Source organism: Plectropomus leopardus, chromosome 24 (assembly GCF_026936395.1).
Source record: "Plectropomus leopardus strain MGB_pleo_1.0 chromosome 24, ASM2693639v1, whole genome shotgun sequence".
Taxonomy (NCBI): domain Eukaryota; kingdom Metazoa; phylum Chordata; class Actinopteri; order Perciformes; family Serranidae; genus Plectropomus; species Plectropomus leopardus.
In genome coordinates this window covers 11,487,000-11,505,480 of record NC_142199.1, presented here as the reverse complement: position 1 = coordinate 11,505,480, position 18,481 = coordinate 11,487,000, and the positions used below count along the sequence as shown (strand labels likewise).

Genomic DNA, 18,481 nt, shown 5'->3' with positions numbered 1-18,481 from the left:
CCGGACATTGGGCCCAGAGCCGTTTCTTCCCGAGCCGTTCGAGCCAAGATGGCGTTCGAAGGGGGTCCGATTTAGGCGCAGTTTCCTAATCTCCCCCAACGGTTGCATCCAGTCTATCCCGCGCAAGCGTCGACCATCCAAACCCCATCACCTTACGTCAGCCTTTCCCCTTCTTATCTCCATCCCTTTAACATGCAGTTTATTCCTCCGTGTTGCCTCCTCTGACAATAATAGCGTATTTCCCACACATTGCCTGTCACGCGCACGTACACATACATGTATTTTCCCACGTACAATATAAAAAGGGAATACTGCAAGTTTTTTATGGGTCCTTAGGGACGTTCCTAAGGAAAATGAGGGACAGTTAAGAGTGTCAAACAAATGGCCTGCGGGCCAGAACCGGTCCGCCAAGGGGCTCTAATCCGGCCCTCTGGATAACTGTGCAAAGTGAGAATTTGCATGTGTGTGTGTGTGTGTGTGACTTTTTTAAAAAAAAAAATAGTTTCAAAATATTCATATTTCATAAAAGCAAGGATATGTGTGACACATAGCATTGTAGTAAAAACAAATGTTATTATTTTTTAAGATTATTTTAGTATTGGGATATTTTTGTGACAATGTTGTATCAATACACAGATGCCAAGCATTGTTTTTTTTCAGCTGAATAAATTATTAATATTGCAAATATTTAATGGATAGGACAGCTCAAGCATGGGGGTGCCAGCTTTACCAACTGAACCTTTTGGGCACCCCAAAAACTTTACATCATTGACAGGAAAATTTGTGTCTGGAAAAAAAGAGAAAACCATTGACATGCTGCAGGAGCGTCCTGGATCACACTAATTTGTGCAACACTATATATTATAAAATTACAGAAATTCTTGTATTTTACTTTGAGCACTCATCTAACAAACATCATAGAACAGAGTATACATGCTAAAGGGGGACAGAGACGGGACAACATGCAGCAAAGGGCCAGAGTTAAACCTGCAACCACTGGAGCCAGAGTTCAGCCTCTAAACATGGAGCACCCGTTCTATCCACTGAGCCACCAACGCCTCATGAACTAAATTGATCTTTAGCACAATTGATTCCAGCTACTGAAAGTGCAATATTAACATCAATACAAAACATTTAACAAGTGGCATATTCTGAGAGTGTGTGGAGGACTCCAACATAAAGCCAGCATTACTTTTATTTATTTTTGCTGCAGTGATAGCAGCTAGTAAAAATCATTTTGATGTTGTGAGACATTTAACAGAGAAAAGAAGTAGCTATTAATACCAGAGTCAAACCAATTCTATCTTAGACAAATTATAAACTAAATACCACCAGATTGTGAGGAAAATGTCTTCACTCTTGTTTTTTTTTTTTTTTTTTGATTCACTGGAAATTTAAAAACAAAAATTACATACAATTTCTGACAATGACAGGTGCATTTCAGTTGAAGACATCTTTGACAAAATTCAGATGCAAAAATCAATTTATTATATACATTTAGAAATATTTTAAAGTAAAAGTCAAACATTTTTATCTTTAAATGACTTCACATATTAAAATTGATGCACTATTTTTTTAATGTCCCATAATTCCCGACAATAACTGAAATCGTTGAGTTCAGGATATCTCAAACTATACCCATACTGAAAATCAAGCCTTTTTTCCCCCTCTATTTTACTGTTCTTAAACTGTGAAATATGTGATGTATTTACTAGTCTGGCCCATTAACATAAAATTATGCTGTATGCCGCCTCCCAACTAAAATTAGTATTATTTGGCAATGGGATATTGACACAGATATTAACTATCCAACAAATCTCAAGCCTTTTCTCTCTCAAAAAGGCTCCTTGGAGGCGATTAGTTTGTCATTATGAGAGGATTAAGTCGGTTTACTTTAATGTAATCTTTCTGCAGGTGCTGGAGCTCCTCTGGTGCAGGTGGCAGGTGCAGAGATGCAGGTGGAATTAGCTCAGGTGTGTGGAAGAGAAACACTGAGATGTGTTTGTGTTGCCCCCTGGAGGTGATGACAGGAATCATACACCTCCCTCTGCTCCATTTTGGACATCCTGTAATGAAGTACAATACATTTCAATACAGGAAAATCTGAAGTTGCTCTAAGTGAGATTTTTTTTAACAAAACAGAATATATAAACAGGAAGAGCATAACTTTTAATCACAGGAGTATGAGACAAAGGGTCCAGATATGCACAGATATGTAAAAGGCCCCACCACCTACACAGGGGCAAGAAACAGCCTTTGTGGTGGTTTGTCTGTTTTTTCTGGTTGTTTTGTGTCTCTTAGTAGATGTTATACATCTGTTTTGTGTATCTCTGAAGTCTTTTTCTGTCTCTTTCAGGTAATTTAGCATCTTTTTTTGGTAATTTTGTGTCGTTTTGTTGTAAATTTGTGTCTCTTTGTGGTTGCTTTGTGTCTCTTTGAAGTCAGTATGAATCTGAAGTTTTGCATCTTTTTGTATTTATTTTGTGTGTCTATGGGGAGTATTTTTTTCTGTGTTGTGTCTTTTTGTAGTCATTCTGTGTCTCTTCATGGATGTTTTTTTTTTTTTTTTGCATCTTTGTAGTCGTTATGCATCTGTGTGTGGTTTTGTGTCTCTTAGCAGTTTGTTTGCATCTTTTTGTGTAATCAATCCATGCCTAACTTTATCCATTTTGACACCCATAGTCATGAATAAAAAGCATTATGACCTTATGTGTTCCTCTAGTGGTTACATTTTACATTTTCAGGTTTTAGTTGAGTAAAAATGTAAATAACAATTTCAAGTAAATGTGGCAACCATTCAAATGTGATTTTGTTTGACTGAGCTGTAGGCCACCAAATGTCATTAAAATGTAAACACTTAAATAAAATAATTTACCAATTTAATAAAATAACACTGAATACTGAGGACAAATCAGCCCAGCCTTCTCAAAGCCCATCAGAGACAAAAAAAGTACTTCAGAAAAACAAAATTTGAGTTGGGAAACAAGTAAAGAAGTACCATTAGGCCATGAAAGTACTTTCAGACAGAATGATGAACTCATCCATGCAAACGAGGATAAACAGAGACATCCGGTGCCACTAGAGTGTGCTCTTCTCTGATGGCACCCTCTGCAGTTTCCATGGCGCCGCATCCCTTCTGCTCACACATCATCTGCGAGCCTCCCCCATTGGTCGAAGCCCACCAGCAGCTACCGATGATCCGATTGGCTGTTGATGTGGTCATCATACTGTATGTATGGCAGTATGTGCTATTGAAATGTAGATTCATAGCACAGGTACCTGCAAAACATGCACAAGCACACAGACACAGGCTCAAACAGATGTTATGCAGAGCTAAATGCAAAGCCACAAATATGAAGAAAACTGAGTGCCAAAAAGGGAGAAAAAAAAGAAAAATAGGAGGAAAATTGGGAAGCACCACACACAAAAAAATGAAAGGGCACAGTTTCCATGGTAACAGGGAGGGGAACGGTTTTGGTGGTTGCATGTGAAACTGGCAGCGAGTGAAACATGCGCACACACCAAGACAAATACACACACTTATTTTTGTCACTTAGGATGCTGCATTGACTTACTTTCAGTCCAAGGAGATCTGCCTAACCTTAATCTGCTACACACCTAACCCCATCCCTCACCCAGGACCCTAAACTAAAGATAAACCTTTGCATTAAGGCTAAAATACACACACACACACACACACACACACACACACACACATTTTTATCTACAGTCAATAAATGGATATGTATACGACCTCCAATGTTTCTGTTCTTCATTTCTTCCCTCCCCTCTAAAGCTACTTGAAATCAATCCCAATCAAACATAACTTGGGCTTTTATTTGCTGTTCGGCCATGTAACATGTATAATACGGTATAATATCTGTATATCACTGTGCTGTAAATTCACCCATTCTCTGTTCTCTCATGCTGAGGTATTATCTGAAGTAGGTGACGACTGGCAACATCCCAAGCAGACACAAAGAAAAAGGGAGGGGACCAGTTCACTGTAGAAAAAATGAGACATTTAATCGGCTCAATTTGTGCACAATTGCAGCCACAAAGAGGCTAAAAGCAGATCGAGGCTCAGGCTGGCAGTTACTCAGATTGCAGTGTGTTTCAGGCTTGGTGTTCTTCGTTAAGCAACAAAATCCAACATCCTAAGAAGGGAAACATCCACTCAAAGTGCCTCACAGTGTTAAATGAAACACTGTTAGCTTTATATTCCAATCACTTCAACTTAGCTTTCTAATCAAATATTTATCTTTACTCATTACTGTTGAAAGAGGAATGGAGGGAGAAAATTATTAGATGATTTTTTTTGAAAAAATAGTGAAATAATAATATTTGTAATTATTACAATTATACTTTTAAAATTATCTTATGCATTAAAAAAATCTTTAGGTTATTTTCTTGTTTGTTTTCATTTTATTGCTAATATCCTTTAAAAATTTCCAGCTATTTATTTTTGGTCATTAATTGTAAAGTTGCTAAAAGCCTTCGTCTTATGTTCTTGAAAAAAAAAAAATCACTTTGCTCAGGTTTCAAGAGGTGTAGCTCTCTTTTTAGATAGTATTAATAAATACATTTTTTATAAAATCAGATTGTTGTTTCCACGTTTACCCTTTAACTGCCAGCTCAACTGTCACTGTCTTGATTAAAAATGTGTTGAATTCAACTCAACCTCATTGAGCCACCTCTGCCATTTGGTTGAGGTATGTTATTCTAAATAAATCCACTGGATGTCGCTGTGTCTTTATACAGTCTGCATTGTCAGTTCACCTCCTACAGGAAGTTAGGAACAATAAAAATCACACTAGACATGAGGGCAGCATGGTGGGATTTTTAAAAGGAAGGAATATTATTCCACATTTTAAAGAGGTCTTAATGGACAGATTTCTGTAACTTAATACAAAATATTAAAATCTAATAAGGGTAAAATATTTTTTTTAAAACATGCTCTACCAAACAGTCGATTTGGTCGATTTGTTGTCGATTTTTATGTTATCCATTTTATATATGGTGCAAAAACATCGTAAGTATGATTTTTTTTACTGTTTAAAACCATGTTTCACCAAATGGTTGTATTATGGTATTTCGTTATTTAAATACTTATTTTTTCCTTTCACTGTTTTCCCTTCATATTATCATATTATTTTGGACATTTCATATTTAAAAAAATATATTTATTTATTATTATTATTATTACTTTTAGTAATGTGATTAATTATTATTATTATTTCTGTTGTGTTTTTTGTCTAAATAAATTCACCTTAATAAAATTATTTCCTTTCATGGAGTATGCATGATCCAGATTTCCAGTATAAAAGTTATAGAAAATATATTTCGTCATGTAAAAAATAATGTAGTGAACGGAAGTACTAAGACAAATAAATAAAATGTATGTAAAAGAAAGAAACATGGGAAAATAGAAACGATTGAAAAAAACAAAACACTTCCTGTTTAGATTCATGTGATTGGCTGATTCTAAGCGCGCAGACTCCTGGGTAAGCGCGATGTTTAAATTAGTTTCCGGTTTCTTCCTGCCTCGGCCACCATAGCCAAAGAGCTAAAATATACTCCAGACATGGAGAGACAACATATCAGGTAAAACTCTATTATTATTATACTATTTTTTAAAGCATGTTTGCCTTTTCAGCGACTGAAACAGCACACTTTGCACAGATCCCAGCCGTTCTCTCCGTATGAGTAGCCTGTCAAGCCAAATCCCAGTCTAGAAGTCTGTATATCTATATGAGTCTAATCATGTCTTGATTTTCATGTAAGACCGACTTGGTTTAATGATTATAAGACATTTTAAGAATCGTTTGCACTCTATTTTTAATTCGGCTAGCATCAAATGCCCAAGGGAGCACTGCAACAAATGTAAATGTTACATTTTACTATTGTTTTCCACGAGATCGGGCAAAATACGAGTGAAGCTCATCTTAAGAAGTGCACATACAGTCGAGAAAACTATGAAAGCTTTTATACTTTTAAAACTGACCTTGCATGTAGTTTAAGAACAGTAGTTTGTCTTCGCTGTTATTGCCCACAGAAAGAAAGCAGAAGCTTTGGTGGAGTTTTGCTCTGTGTATGCTTTTTGCTGTGGGACCAAATGATCTTTTAAGTAATACTGCACCCCAAAATCTGTCTTCTGCTTATTAATTATTCACCTTGTGGGGTAAATAGATGGCTATAAAATTGTGCAATTGCATCATGCAAATATGGCCACAACATATTTTACACATAGGAAGATAGTTTGCAATGCAGTCTTGACTCTTTGTAGCACAGTTTGGGTCTAAAAAGAGAACTACAAAGGCATTGCATTACTTACTGGGAAAGTGAACACCAGTTTAGGAGTAGACAGATTATCAAGGGAGATATTTGGCATTTTGCTACTTATCTGTATCTGCATTTTATATCTATGATTGCTGATAAAAATTAATCCATGAAAAAGTGTGCATATTACACTCAACCAACACAAGGGGAGGCAGAGTGGAAGGAAAGTATCAGCATGGGAGGAAATCTTACTTTGTAAAACCTCAGGGAGCTCATTTTATTCATTCATTTTTAATAACTTTTTCACTGAACTTGATTGAACATTTGCTTAATGCATTTAACAAAGTTTGTGTTGGAGTTTGTTCTGGTCTAAATTCTACATTTTGACAGAAATATTTTAATTTTTATTGTAAATGCATATCAGTTCCAAATATCAGTTATCAGTCTCATTAAGCTAATAATCGGTATCAGTATAGGCCATGAAAAACCAATATCCGTCGCCCCCTACACCAAAAGAAGCTGATGTGATGCTCTGTGTCTGATTTTCAGTGTGACGAGGACTCCTCTCAACAATGTTGTGGTCCAGAGGAGAAGCAAAAGTAAGAGCTACCGTCTGTCATACCGCAGCTGCTTGGGTGCTACGTCACGTCTCGGTTTAACTCCAGCACTGACAGCACGGAGGCTCAACACCAGCAGAAGAGCTCCAAAGTCCCACAACATCACTGTGAGTCTGCCCAGGCTATTGATGTCTGTGTTTTTATCCCTTTAAACATAACATAACCAACAGCAACATGACACAGAATGCTCATCCTGTCTATTCTCCTTACCTTGTCAAAGGAGAAGGTGAATTTGGAGCAGCTGACCTTGCTGGTGAAAACGGAGTGGCAGCTGTCGTACGTCACTCCTCTCTATCAGTTCAGACACACACAGCTGAAGAGCTACTCCAGGCAGCTCTCAGCATTCATTGCTGCAGAGAAGCAGCGAGGTCTGGCAGTGGAGGTGGAGGGACCGCAGAAACCCTTCAGAGTCTCCTTCTCTCTGGTGCAGGGGATGGCCCAGTCTGATGATGATGCAGAGACTGTCCTCATACAGGTAAGCACTGATGATTCTTTAGAGGCAGAGAGAAGTTTTTCAGTTTTCCCTCAGTGTTAGTGGCCTGAAAATGAAAAGCCAGTCTTGGCCCCGTAACTATAAAGTAAAACATAGGATTCAATAAAATGTGCAAAGTGGCAGCATGTTTCACATAATTTGCTTGAGAATCAAATGGATTTAATCACTGGTAAATAAGTTAGCTGAATTCCTTTGCAGCAGTCAATCTTTTTGAAGAGCCAAATTTGACAGAGTTCCAGCAGATCCTTAAAAATTCTTAAAAGGCATTTCATTCATTCACCTAAAAATATGGCTTTACTTAATATTAAAATGGCTTAAATAAGTCTTTCAGAAGTCTTAAAAAATTAAAAAACACATGAAAAAGAAATGGATTATTATTTTTATTGACACTGAATTGTAAAATTTCACAAAAAAAGGTAACATTTATTTTTGTCATGTTTATTTATAATGTATAAAATCTACCAAATTCCTCTCACATAAATGCAACACTCTCCCTAATCCTAAGTATTTTAATTTTGGTTCACATTTTCCTTTTCTTCAGTTTTGGATCATTGTAAAATTGGTCTTAAATTTCATTCTGAGTGGCATTTCAAAAAGTCTGGAGATAGTTTTTCAGTTTTTCATCAGATACCTTAATATTGATATTGCAATTTAGGGTTAACTTTCAAAAAATATCTTCAAAACAAGATTTTTGATAAATAATCATCAGTAATGTGGATATTTATTTTAGAAAAATGTAAGTTTTCAGTTCCATAAATATGTAGAAGTAGTAGTAATAAACAAATGATACAATGACTTAGTGGGTGAAGGCAAGTAACAGAACAGGTGCATCAGTCTGGTGAGTTCAGAAACCCTAAAAGACGGGCACACAGAAGAGAAAAAACAAGCTGGCTACACCAGATCCTCAAGTCCAGAGGTTTTATCATCGTCAGGCTGATAGCCGATGGGTTCCCAGATTAATATTGCAATATCAATGAAATATTGATATAATATTCATGTATTGCCCTGCTCTAGGGAGAATGTCACATATGACACATCACATCTGTTTTGCAAGAAAACAAAATTGAATCATTGCTCATTGAATTGAACAACCTAGTTTTGAGTAACAAAACAGATTAAAAATAAATGAAAAGGACAGGGGTATTTGTTCAATCTTCCACTTTCTATCTAAAAAGACAAAACATGGACTTGAATGGCGTTTATGTATTTTGTGTCTTGAGTTTGCTTTGTGTTCCCTGTGTGAAACTGAAATCGAATGCTGCTATTTCTAAATGTTCCCTTTCGCACTACAGATTCACTCAAAGTCTCCGTTCGCCAAGCAGGACGAGCCCCAGAAGCCAGTGTGGAGCGGCTGGCTCACCTGCATCAACGGCAACCCCGATTACCTGCGCTCACTTCCAAAGGACTTCATCTGCCTGCCGCTCTTCGGCAGCAGCGGGGCCGAGGGTTTTACTACTTTGGTCAAATCGTGGCTCCAGCAGTCCTTTGACTGCTGCTTCGGCCCGCTGGAGATCAGCCACATGAGCCTCCAGTGGCTGATGGCGTTGTGGACGAACTGCCACAAGGAGTCCAGCTTACAGCACCTCAAAATGATCTGGACTCTTCCAGTTGTGCCACCGCTGCAGGTCAGCTACACAGTCGGACCTGAAGACGCCTGGGAGCTGTGGAGGAGTGTGAGGAAGGAGATGGAGAATAAAGGAGGAGAGGAGGCAGAGGAGGAAAATAGTATTGATATTGAGGAGGTGATGAGGTTCATGCAGGGGCTGAAGAGCCACTTCTACAGACACTTCAGGCTGGATCTGTCAGCGGGCAGCCTCAACCAGGTCTCCACAGCACTGGGCTCAGCCAAGAACAGCGGCAGGATCAAGGTACCATCTGACACAAAAAGACACGTTCTTTCATCAAGTCTTCAACACTCAGAAAATGTAATTTTACTCATATTTTCTCTCCTTTTGTTCCAGATCTCCAACAGCAAGTACATGATCACCACCATGACGCTACTGACAGAGTGCGCGCTCCTCAAAATGCCCATCTGAGAGACAGAATGAAGACTGAACTCTCAGAACGTGCAGAAGAAACACTGCAAAGACAAAACAGTTACTTCAAGGTAAGGCTGGAAATGCAGCGTAATTTTAGTGCAGATTTTTGTTTTAAATCTCTTTTTAAAACATGAAATGGAGAGGCTTTTTTTATTGCCATATTCTCTTCAATTATAGCACTAGTGAGTCATATTTTGGCTATTTTTTCTCCTCCTTTCATGCATCTAAAGAGCAAATAAATACAGAAAATGGTCCAGCTGTAATTATGAGTATTGAGGAAACAGTCAGTTGTGCTGACAAACATGCATCTGTTCCACCTCTTTTTGTAAATACTTTACAATGCATATTTTTGTCATTTATAGTTGATGATGAAAAACCCTTCAAACAATGAACAATGTTTTTTGTATTTTCACAAGATGAAAACAAAACAGTGGTCTGGAAGTCTGGAGCTGCAGCTGCTCCATAGACATTAAACGGTGGTCTGATTTTGTGAACTCATACAATGTTTTTCTTTTTTGTACCCAAATTAGCTTTATACTGTTGTAGAGTTCTCAGTTCTGAAATCAACCATGATGATAATAATTTTTAAATTCTTTTTAAATTTTTATTTTGATAATTTAAATAATTGGGTTGTTTTTTTGATCATTTAAAATCTTTGGGGGATATTTTTTTCATGTTTTAAAATAATTTTGATTTTTTGGGAATGTTTTTTCTGTTGTTTTTTTTTAAATATGTATTTTTTGTTTCATACTTTTTAACATGTTATATGTTTAATGTAAAGCACTTTGTAACTGTGTTTTGAAAGATAATAATAAAGTTTATTATTATCATTTTTTAGTTGAAAACAAAATTAGGCAACTTTATTTAAAAGAGACACACAACCAAGTTCAAACAGCTCAGATAACAAAGTAACATTAAATAGAAACAATGAGGGAATATGAGCATACAAAACGCCAGTTGGACACATAACAAGCTGTCAAAAAATAACCTTACAGTATATTGCACTGGTAGAAAAAGGCAAAAAACAAAATAAGCATCTTGTGATCGTCTTTAGTGGACTCCTATGCGTGGACGTCCTATGTTGATAATATGCACAACTCGGCAGCATCTCTGTTGTCTTATTGCTACACTGACACCGCTAAATGCACAACGACAATAGCGAGGGAGTGGGAGTCACAATCGCTGCTCCATTGTGCTCTTTAATGACAGGACTGGTGTCGCGTTTGGCGTCTAGCTTGTGGCGCTGGTAATTAGGGTACAGCAGATGCTCGTCCTGTCATTAAAGGCCACTGCGGAGCCGGGGATTACGGGAACAAAGGATTTAATACTCCTTTTTGTCCGTGCAAAGTAAGACAACACACATAAATGTAACATTTAGTTGTGATTTATGCTTGTGATATGTGTTGTATATTAATCACAAGGTCTGCTCAGAGTGGGAGAATAACTTTGTTTAAACCCCCAGTCAGTGTGACAAATTTTAAAAGCTGAATTGTGTTTGCTTACATGCTAAATGGCACATAAACTTTATATTAAAAAGCACTAGACTGGGGGATGGTGTTAACTTCCCACTGCTGCTTCCCATGTTTATATAATATCTACACCTCTCAAAAGGGGTCATCTATGTATTTACAATGGCACCCACACACGCCCATTTCTAACAATCTGAGATCAGCGTCCACCAGGCGACTACACAATGAGGGGATGGACGATCTCGACTCAGATCAGTGTTGAAAAGCAACGAGGAATCTGTGCTAGTTTGTGGCAGCTTGACATATTCAGCGGATCCATTACAGGTCCCACCGCAGAGAGTTTTCACAGTATAATCCACTCCACACACACCTCAGAATGTGCCCTCCAAAAAGGAAATTATTAGCTTGGGTTGATTTTAGGTGGAGAAAAATACAGTAATACCACTGTCACAACAGATCATGCCTAATGTTCAACATAACCCCACCCGCCTGTTCAGTTTGTTAAAAGGTGAATCGATGCACACGCAGGGCCCAGAGGTAAACAATGGAAAGGAAGGTGACCTATGCAGTGATGAGATTCACAGTAAGTAGATGCAGCAGCGCAGGCAGCAGCTTTAGGAGGCCAAACCCAGGAAGAAGCCGCCGACGAAGCCGCTGGACAAGACGATGTTCCTCTTTATAAAGTCTGTGGCCTGCAGAGGAGAGGAGGGAAGACACAGAAAATGAGTCGATAAGAGCGTAAAAGTAGCGTACTGTATGAATCAGTGAACAGGTGTTTGAGTGGTGCTGGGAACATAGCAAGTGAGCAAAGTCTGGATTAGAAGATGTAAACTTTCTCTTATCCAATACTACATATTCAGATCAAAAGTAGTTTATCCGGGGTGTCGGCGGCTCAGTGGATAGAGACTTTATCAATATAAAAGAAAGTTGCTAGGAAGTAGCAGTATTTCATGCTGAAAGTTTCACTTTTGATTAAACATTCGGCACAAAAAACATGGGAAAATGCGGTCCAGGTTTGATAATATCAAAGTTACCCCTAAAGCCTGCTGTGTCACAGATAGTGGGTGTAATATGGCTAACAATACACTAGAGGGCATTACTGGTTTGCAGATAAAAAAAGAAACCTCCCCACTAAAACCAGGACGTCCAACACAACATTTAGTTCTCCTTAATTACAAGTCTGAAATATGCTGCAAGTACAAAGAAAGTACACCATGCAATTCAGATTTAGCAACAGCTGATTAAAACAAGAAGAAAGCGTGAAACAAAGAGCAAGATTTGCTGCAGGTACCTTTACCTCCTCAATGAATGTGTTTATTTCAGGGGCTGCTTTGTTTGCTTTCTTCTTCAGGTGCTTCTTCGCTTTGTTCACATCCTTCTCCACCTTCTTCCAGTCCACCTGCACGTAGCCGCTGTGATTGGCAATCTGTGGAGGGGGAGAGGTTCACATTCAGAACTTATTGTGCTGAGATTATTTTGGATTGTCTCAGCAATTTGGAGCGGAAGCAATTTGGACTTTGAAGCACAATGTATCTTTTAAATACTGTTACATATTACCCCTTGACATGACATGTTATACTGGGATAACATATTTTCTCTAATAAGTAATCCTGTGTTGCACTCTAGGCTGCTGACTCCTTGATTCTCTTTTTTTTCTCCCTGTGTTAAACTGCATCACTGCCTGGTAATTTACTGAAAATTCCCCTTTATGTGATGAAACACATAATGTAATTAAAAAAAAAGAAAAGGTTATGTTATTCTTTGATTTATCATTGGTGAGGTGCTCTGCAGGTCAAAGCTTTTATTTCTTACAGTGAAAGAATGCAGCCAACCTCAAAACATATAAATATGAATAGGTATTGAGGGAACATTTAGTCCAGGAACATGTTTTTCATGACCTTGATAGAAAAAAAACTCATTTGGAGAATGACGCAAAATAAATTCTCATCTCAGGCTGACAATAAAGTTGAGTTTACATTTTTTACCCATGAACCACATCTAAACAACTATTTTATGTCTTCAGCCTTTCAATCAACTCAAATGACCTTTTCTGGTTTCATCTGCTTGTTAAATAGTTTGAAGAATGTTTTAAGAGATGAAAAACTATCCTGATAGCAACGCAACTAAATGTCCAGATGGCCTGCGTCCATCTCGAGCCAGCAAACACGCAATGCTGGTCTTTCTGATGAAGAGAGGACACCAGCTGGCCTCTTCAGTTATCAATGACAAAATGTGAAGTTTACACTTCTTATCCCGTTAGACAACGGAGATGAAGTAAATATCTAACCACTGAGGCGACATAAACACAATCTCATGGTAGTCTTGCCTGTAAAAGAAGGAACCCTCCGCCAACAGCTGTAGCAGCTATCTTCCCGACTCTCTGGAAGAGGTAACCAGCACACCTGGATGGAGGAAGAGACGAGGGTTCACGACACATGAGCACTCAGAGAATCCCCATAATTCATCCTTGAGTATAAGTAGACATTGGTGCCAAATTTGTAAAAAAAAAAAAAAAGTCCCTCAATATATTGCGTCCACTTGACTAGACTCACCAAACCTAGACACCCAATACAAAATCAAAGAATCCGACGTTCAGGTAATCGCAAAAATAATCAAATGGCATTACACTGTTGTTTTCTCCAAATATTGGATAAAAGGTTGCCAGATGGCATCAAATAATTTAATCCTTGATTCCAGGTGGAAGTTTTTGCAAAACCTGAGAAAATTCCCTCTATGTTTTCTTGAGATATCTCCTTTACAAGAAAAGGACTGACAGACGGACAAATATACAACCCAAAAACACAATGGCTCTATATTCACATGAGCAGATAAAGCCTCATATGTTACCATCCAGTCACCCCTCCCATGGCGATCTGTGTGGCCACAGAATACTTCTCAGCAATGGGGCCGGAGTTGTTCCCAAACACCCTGCTCCACCACTGGTGCCTCCGTGCATATTCTGTCAGGTCCACCACCTCGTAAACCTCTTCTTCACTCTCGTCCTGACCGGGGTCATCCTGACCTGCAATGAGACAGCGATCAAGTTAACAACCAAAATGCTTTTAAGGTACCACCAGCTCTCCAGAATAAGGCGTTCATATATGCAGAGACGTCGCAGTGAAGGGAAAAGTGGGACCGATTACTTCAGGCCCCAGCAGGAAGAGAAAGAAGGCCTCGAATAACCCAGAAAGCAAAGTTGAGTTTTATATTTTCATTTCAAAGTAAGTAGTGTCATGACTACTTCAAAACTTACTAACAAATCCAATTGAAAGACTGAACAGTGCATAGAAAATTAGCAGAAGCCCTCTGAGGCTCCTCACACTCTTTAAAGGTGCAAAATGGATTTATCCACATGTGCACAAGAGCCCTTTTTATACAGAGATCACGCTATAGGGGTGCTTCAGAGTCCTCTCTTTATGCCACCTTTGGATTTTTTCAAAAATCCAAATGACGGCTGCATCATGCCGCTCACTGCATCATGAATCCCATAATCAAAAGAGGAATGATGTTGAACACAATGACACATAACATAAGCATTGACAGCATCCTCTAAGCAATAACAGTGGCATAACATTTCATTGGCTATCATTTTGTTCTCTGTTACATGGCAGCGGGTCTCATCCTTTACTTAGAGAATAAGAGTTGTTTTCCACTTCACTGACATTTACGGCTTCTGTTCTTCTTCTTAGAGTTAGCCGCTAACTGCTAACATGCATTACACATCGTCACAACATCACAACCAGCCTGATACCGCCCTGCCAGCTGTCGTGTTTATAGAGATACGTGATGCTTTCTAAGTCACAAACTTTTTCTTTTCACTTTTAGTAGGTACTTGTAGTATGCACAGTGGCATGCAGTATGCACACAATTGGGACATACTACTTCTTCATAACACTGCGATCTGAACTTTGACCCTCATATATCTGTTACCATGGAGACCAAACACAGCACCATTCACCAAAGTTGCCAGAGATGTACATCAACCCAGAAAGCTCTGCTGTGGTTAATTTGCAATTTATATAGTAAGACTTTTACATTATAACTACATGGATTGTGGATTCTAACATTTTATATTCATTAAATGACCCTGCATATGTATTTCCCTGTCATCGTTTTTTATTTTCTTGTTGTTGATAATCTCTATGATTATTTTGTTCAATCAACAATTTATTTTACTGTTATGACCATTTGAATGGTCATTGTGGCTTCTGCGTTGCTATGTAGATGTGATGAATCGTTAGCTGAGCGACTGTGAGTAAGAATAGCCAGACAAGCATACTGGCTTGTATACTGCAAAAACATCTTGGTATTTTTAGCAAACTGCAGTCATCATACTACATATTAGAATATACTAAATCTCTTCCTAAACACACAGACCGTTTCAGCTAATACTAACTCCCATGACAGAGTTTAGGTAGATTTTTATACAGAAAGGTAAGGCAGCATTAACGGCATGGTATTCCTGCCCTGAACAGACAGTGTGAAAGGGGCTTAGGGTTTGCTTCTGAATGCAGTTAGAGCAGACCGACACAGCTGTACAGCAAAGTAAGTAAAACTTATAAATAAATAATAAATATAGCATCTTCTGAAAACCAAGGTAACAAAGCACACTTAGGAAGCTGATAGGTCTTAAGCTGTGGCTTAAAGGCCTCAAGAGAGGTCACTGACTTGACCCCGGGGAGGACTGAGAGACTAGCAGTCTCTTTTCAGAAGACCTAATATGCCTAACTTCACTGGTATATTCTGGTGCAAGATTATTTAAATCCCAGTACATGAGAAGGAGGATCTTAAATTTGACCGTAAATTTGATGGGCCAATATAGTGATATCAGAACAGGGATAATTTGGGAGTGGCACAAGGTCTTAGTGAGTATTGGACTATACAATATCATGTATTTATTCATAAAGGGGACATCGGAGTTCCAAATAAGAAAATAAATACATGGAAAGAAAACGCAGGCAAACGGACAGTTAAACAATATCAAAACATACATGATAAAGACGTGGATCAGGAGGTACAGAGATGACTTGTAGGCCCAGAATTTGGTGCCACGCCCCTGCATACATACATGCACACTCACTGCACATATTATCCCCACCACAAATACTGAATATGACATACATACTGAGCGTGTTTCAAAGACTCAGTTATGGACATCACCCTGCGTTTGGCTGTTCACACCAAAAAACTAAATATAACGACCAAAAGTGACTCTTCAAATATTAAATTTAACTGCAAAGGCAGTTCGGCTACCTTAGGGCTGCTTGTTTTTTATGTGTAAATGGCTGGAAAAGCTAATATTAGCTGGCTAGCGTTAAATGGCTACTAAACCAACATGGCATTAACTAGCTGTTATTGCTTTCTTTTTCGGATTCTTAGAAGCACCGAGGTCAACGCGTAATCTTAATTTCATTATCGCGTGTGTACAAGTTCTTAAAATTTTAATTTATAGAGGTAATGACGTCCTATTTTTAACAAACAAAACAACTCACCTTCTCTTTGATCCACAGTCGCCATTTTGGAGAAACTGGTTTTTCTTCTTCTTCTGTTGCCTTACACAGCGGTTAGCATCTGTTTGCGGTGCATTACCGCCACCTACTGGATTTGATCAGTTTCGCAATACAAAGTATTTACAATATCTACCCAAAGTGATCAAATGCACGTCTTTCTCTGCTCTATAACCCCAAAATCAACTGTCTGGGCTGGTGCACATCCCTCTCTAAGTGTTCTGTCTATATATTCTCCAAAAATGCATTATTTGTTAAGAATCTCATGGTGGCATCCAGCACCATCTTCTGACTGAGAAACTGGTTATGTCACCAGGATGTTGACAATACTAAGCCACGCCCACACTGTGATGCTCTGCCACGTCAAGTTAAAATGCATTGATATCGCTTGATTGGGCTCAGCAGATATTCAATATTCTTGCACAATCTGCGAATAGGAAGAAAAAAAAAACAATCATCTGTTCTATAATTGTATGTATACCAGAATATTTTAGGTGGATGCAACTCTGTAGAAGAGGGAAAACTGTACAAATGATTCAGTTGCAGGATTAAGACATTTTTATGAATTTCAAAAGCCAGGAGATATAGAGAGACTACTTTATAAAGCATTTTACACAAGAAGAGACAGACCAGATTTTTTTTAAAAAGACTTTAAACATATGGCAGAACAATAAGAAGCTTTTAAAACTTAAGGCAGCTCAGAAGAGCGATATTTTTGAAAATTTCATATGAACTATAAAGGCAATATTTGATTCTGTATTAGCCTATTTTCAGCATTTATGCTGATTTTTGTTTTTTCTTTTTTTGGTATTCACGTACCTAAGCATGTAATAACAAATGTAAAATATATATATTAATAACTAAAAATAATTGGAATGATAATTAAATTTAGCAGCGTTATAATGAAAATGCAGTATTTTTTCGTATATGGAGGATGTCAAAGAATTATGTTGGGACTCTGGAAAGTGCAATAAAAGTTTAATAGTAAATAAAAAGTGATGCATTGCAGTCATCGTTCAACCAGTTTTTAGGGGAAACTGATAGTGTAAATACATATTTTATTCAGTGCCAAAAAAAACTTTATCATGAAGAATTTGTTGCATTTCGCAGGGAAATTAATAGTCAATAAAAAACTAATGCATTGCAGTCATCGTTTACCCAGTTTTTAAGGGAAAACAGATCAGTGTCAATACACATTTTACTCCAAGATACTTCATTACGTGGTAATTGTTGCATTTCGCAGCAAAAGTACTATATTTAACCTTACTGCACAAAAGTTACATACATGTTTATGCACAAATAATTATGAATATGGTTCCAGAATAATCGTGGCGTAAAAGATGAGTGGTTTGCAGGGAGAAAATGAATATTTAAGATAAAAGAATGATATAGCAGGGAAGTCATATGGTGGGATGCGGGCGTTCCGATTGGCTGAAGCGGGTGGAGAGGGCGTGGTTAGAACGGCGCGTGGGTTCGCTTGGGTGACACAATTATAACAACTTTATCTTCGCGGCCGAAACGCATTTTTATTGTCAAATACTCACATCTTGGATACTGTACTCAGTTATTCGCATTCAACTAGCGGTGCAAGATCACTTTGTGATGAAAAATGTGACGTTTGAGGAGCTACCCGGAGAGCGCTTCTGTCCCCCCGAAAGGATCTACTATATCGAATCGCATCTTTTCATCCTGGGAAAAAAGTTTTTGATCGTTTTGTTTTCTTCAGTTTTTCTTCTTTGATTCGGCGGAGCAAAGCGATCGTCCCCGCGTCGCGATTTTCCATGCAATCGTGCGGTGTGTCTCTCGCCGTTGCTGCCTGCGCTGCTGCTCGGAGTCTCGGCTCGGCTTCTTCTAGTGGTGATGAGGGAAAGAAAATGGCGGCGGGAAAAGCGAGTGAAACAGAGGAGGACTTTCCGACACTGACAGCCCAGGAGAGGGACAGTTTGGCCGCGATAGACAGGTCGGAGCAGCTACCCCGTGCACTCACACACACGCACGCTTTGAAAATAAATTGTTTTTCTCTCCCTGCATGTCAAAAAATGTGTTTTGAGCCGCTCTGCGAGTGATTCTGAGCCGC

The 18,481-nt window shown here is 38.4% G+C and overlaps 3 protein-coding genes and 1 long non-coding RNA gene across 6 annotated transcripts in view; 2 read left to right on the top strand and 2 right to left on the bottom strand.

Moving 5' to 3' along the window:
• Positions 1-781: 781 nt before the first annotated feature.
• Positions 782-7,226, bottom strand: LOC148185502 (uncharacterized). Its single transcript, XR_015775930.1, has 3 exons — positions 7,107-7,226; positions 2,999-3,279; positions 782-2,066 (listed from the first exon to the last, which is right to left on the bottom strand). It is a non-coding gene; the product is annotated as an uncharacterized LOC148185502 (long non-coding RNA).
• On the top strand, positions 5,498-10,075 carry cenpl (centromere protein L). Its single transcript, XM_042513172.2, has 5 exons — positions 5,498-5,604; positions 6,829-7,003; positions 7,117-7,371; positions 8,682-9,257; positions 9,351-10,075. Exons 1-5 carry the CDS (start codon positions 5,585-5,587, stop codon positions 9,423-9,425), a joined length of 1,101 nt encoding a protein of 366 aa, XP_042369106.2. The 5' UTR covers positions 5,498-5,584; the 3' UTR covers positions 9,426-10,075.
• Positions 10,076-10,220: 145 nt separating this feature from the next.
• Positions 10,221-16,684, bottom strand: LOC121962857 (FUN14 domain-containing protein 1). Of its 2 annotated transcripts, none has more exons than XM_042513174.2 (5): positions 16,390-16,684; positions 13,745-13,919; positions 13,224-13,299; positions 12,189-12,323; positions 10,221-11,589 (listed from the first exon to the last, which is right to left on the bottom strand). In XM_042513174.2, the coding sequence occupies exons 1-5, from the start codon at positions 16,412-16,414 to the stop codon at positions 11,512-11,514; spliced, it is 489 nt and encodes a 162-aa protein (XP_042369108.1). In that variant the 5' UTR covers positions 16,415-16,684; the 3' UTR covers positions 10,221-11,511. The 2 variants fall into 2 exon arrangements, with proteins under 2 accessions (XP_042369108.1, XP_042369109.1); XM_042513175.2 differs by having other exon boundaries at positions 12,195-12,323; positions 16,390-16,680.
• Positions 16,685-17,858: 1,174 nt separating this feature from the next.
• Positions 17,859-18,481, top strand: part of LOC121962859 (lysine-specific demethylase 6A-like) — a 32,329-nt gene continuing 31,706 nt past the window's right edge. For both annotated transcript variants that reach the window (XM_088074782.1, XM_042513176.2), the window contains exon 1: positions 17,859-18,364. In XM_088074782.1, coding sequence (XP_087930908.1) covers positions 18,186-18,364 — 179 coding nt within the window. In that variant the 5' untranslated portion in view covers positions 17,859-18,185. The remainder of the gene's footprint in view (positions 18,365-18,481) is intronic.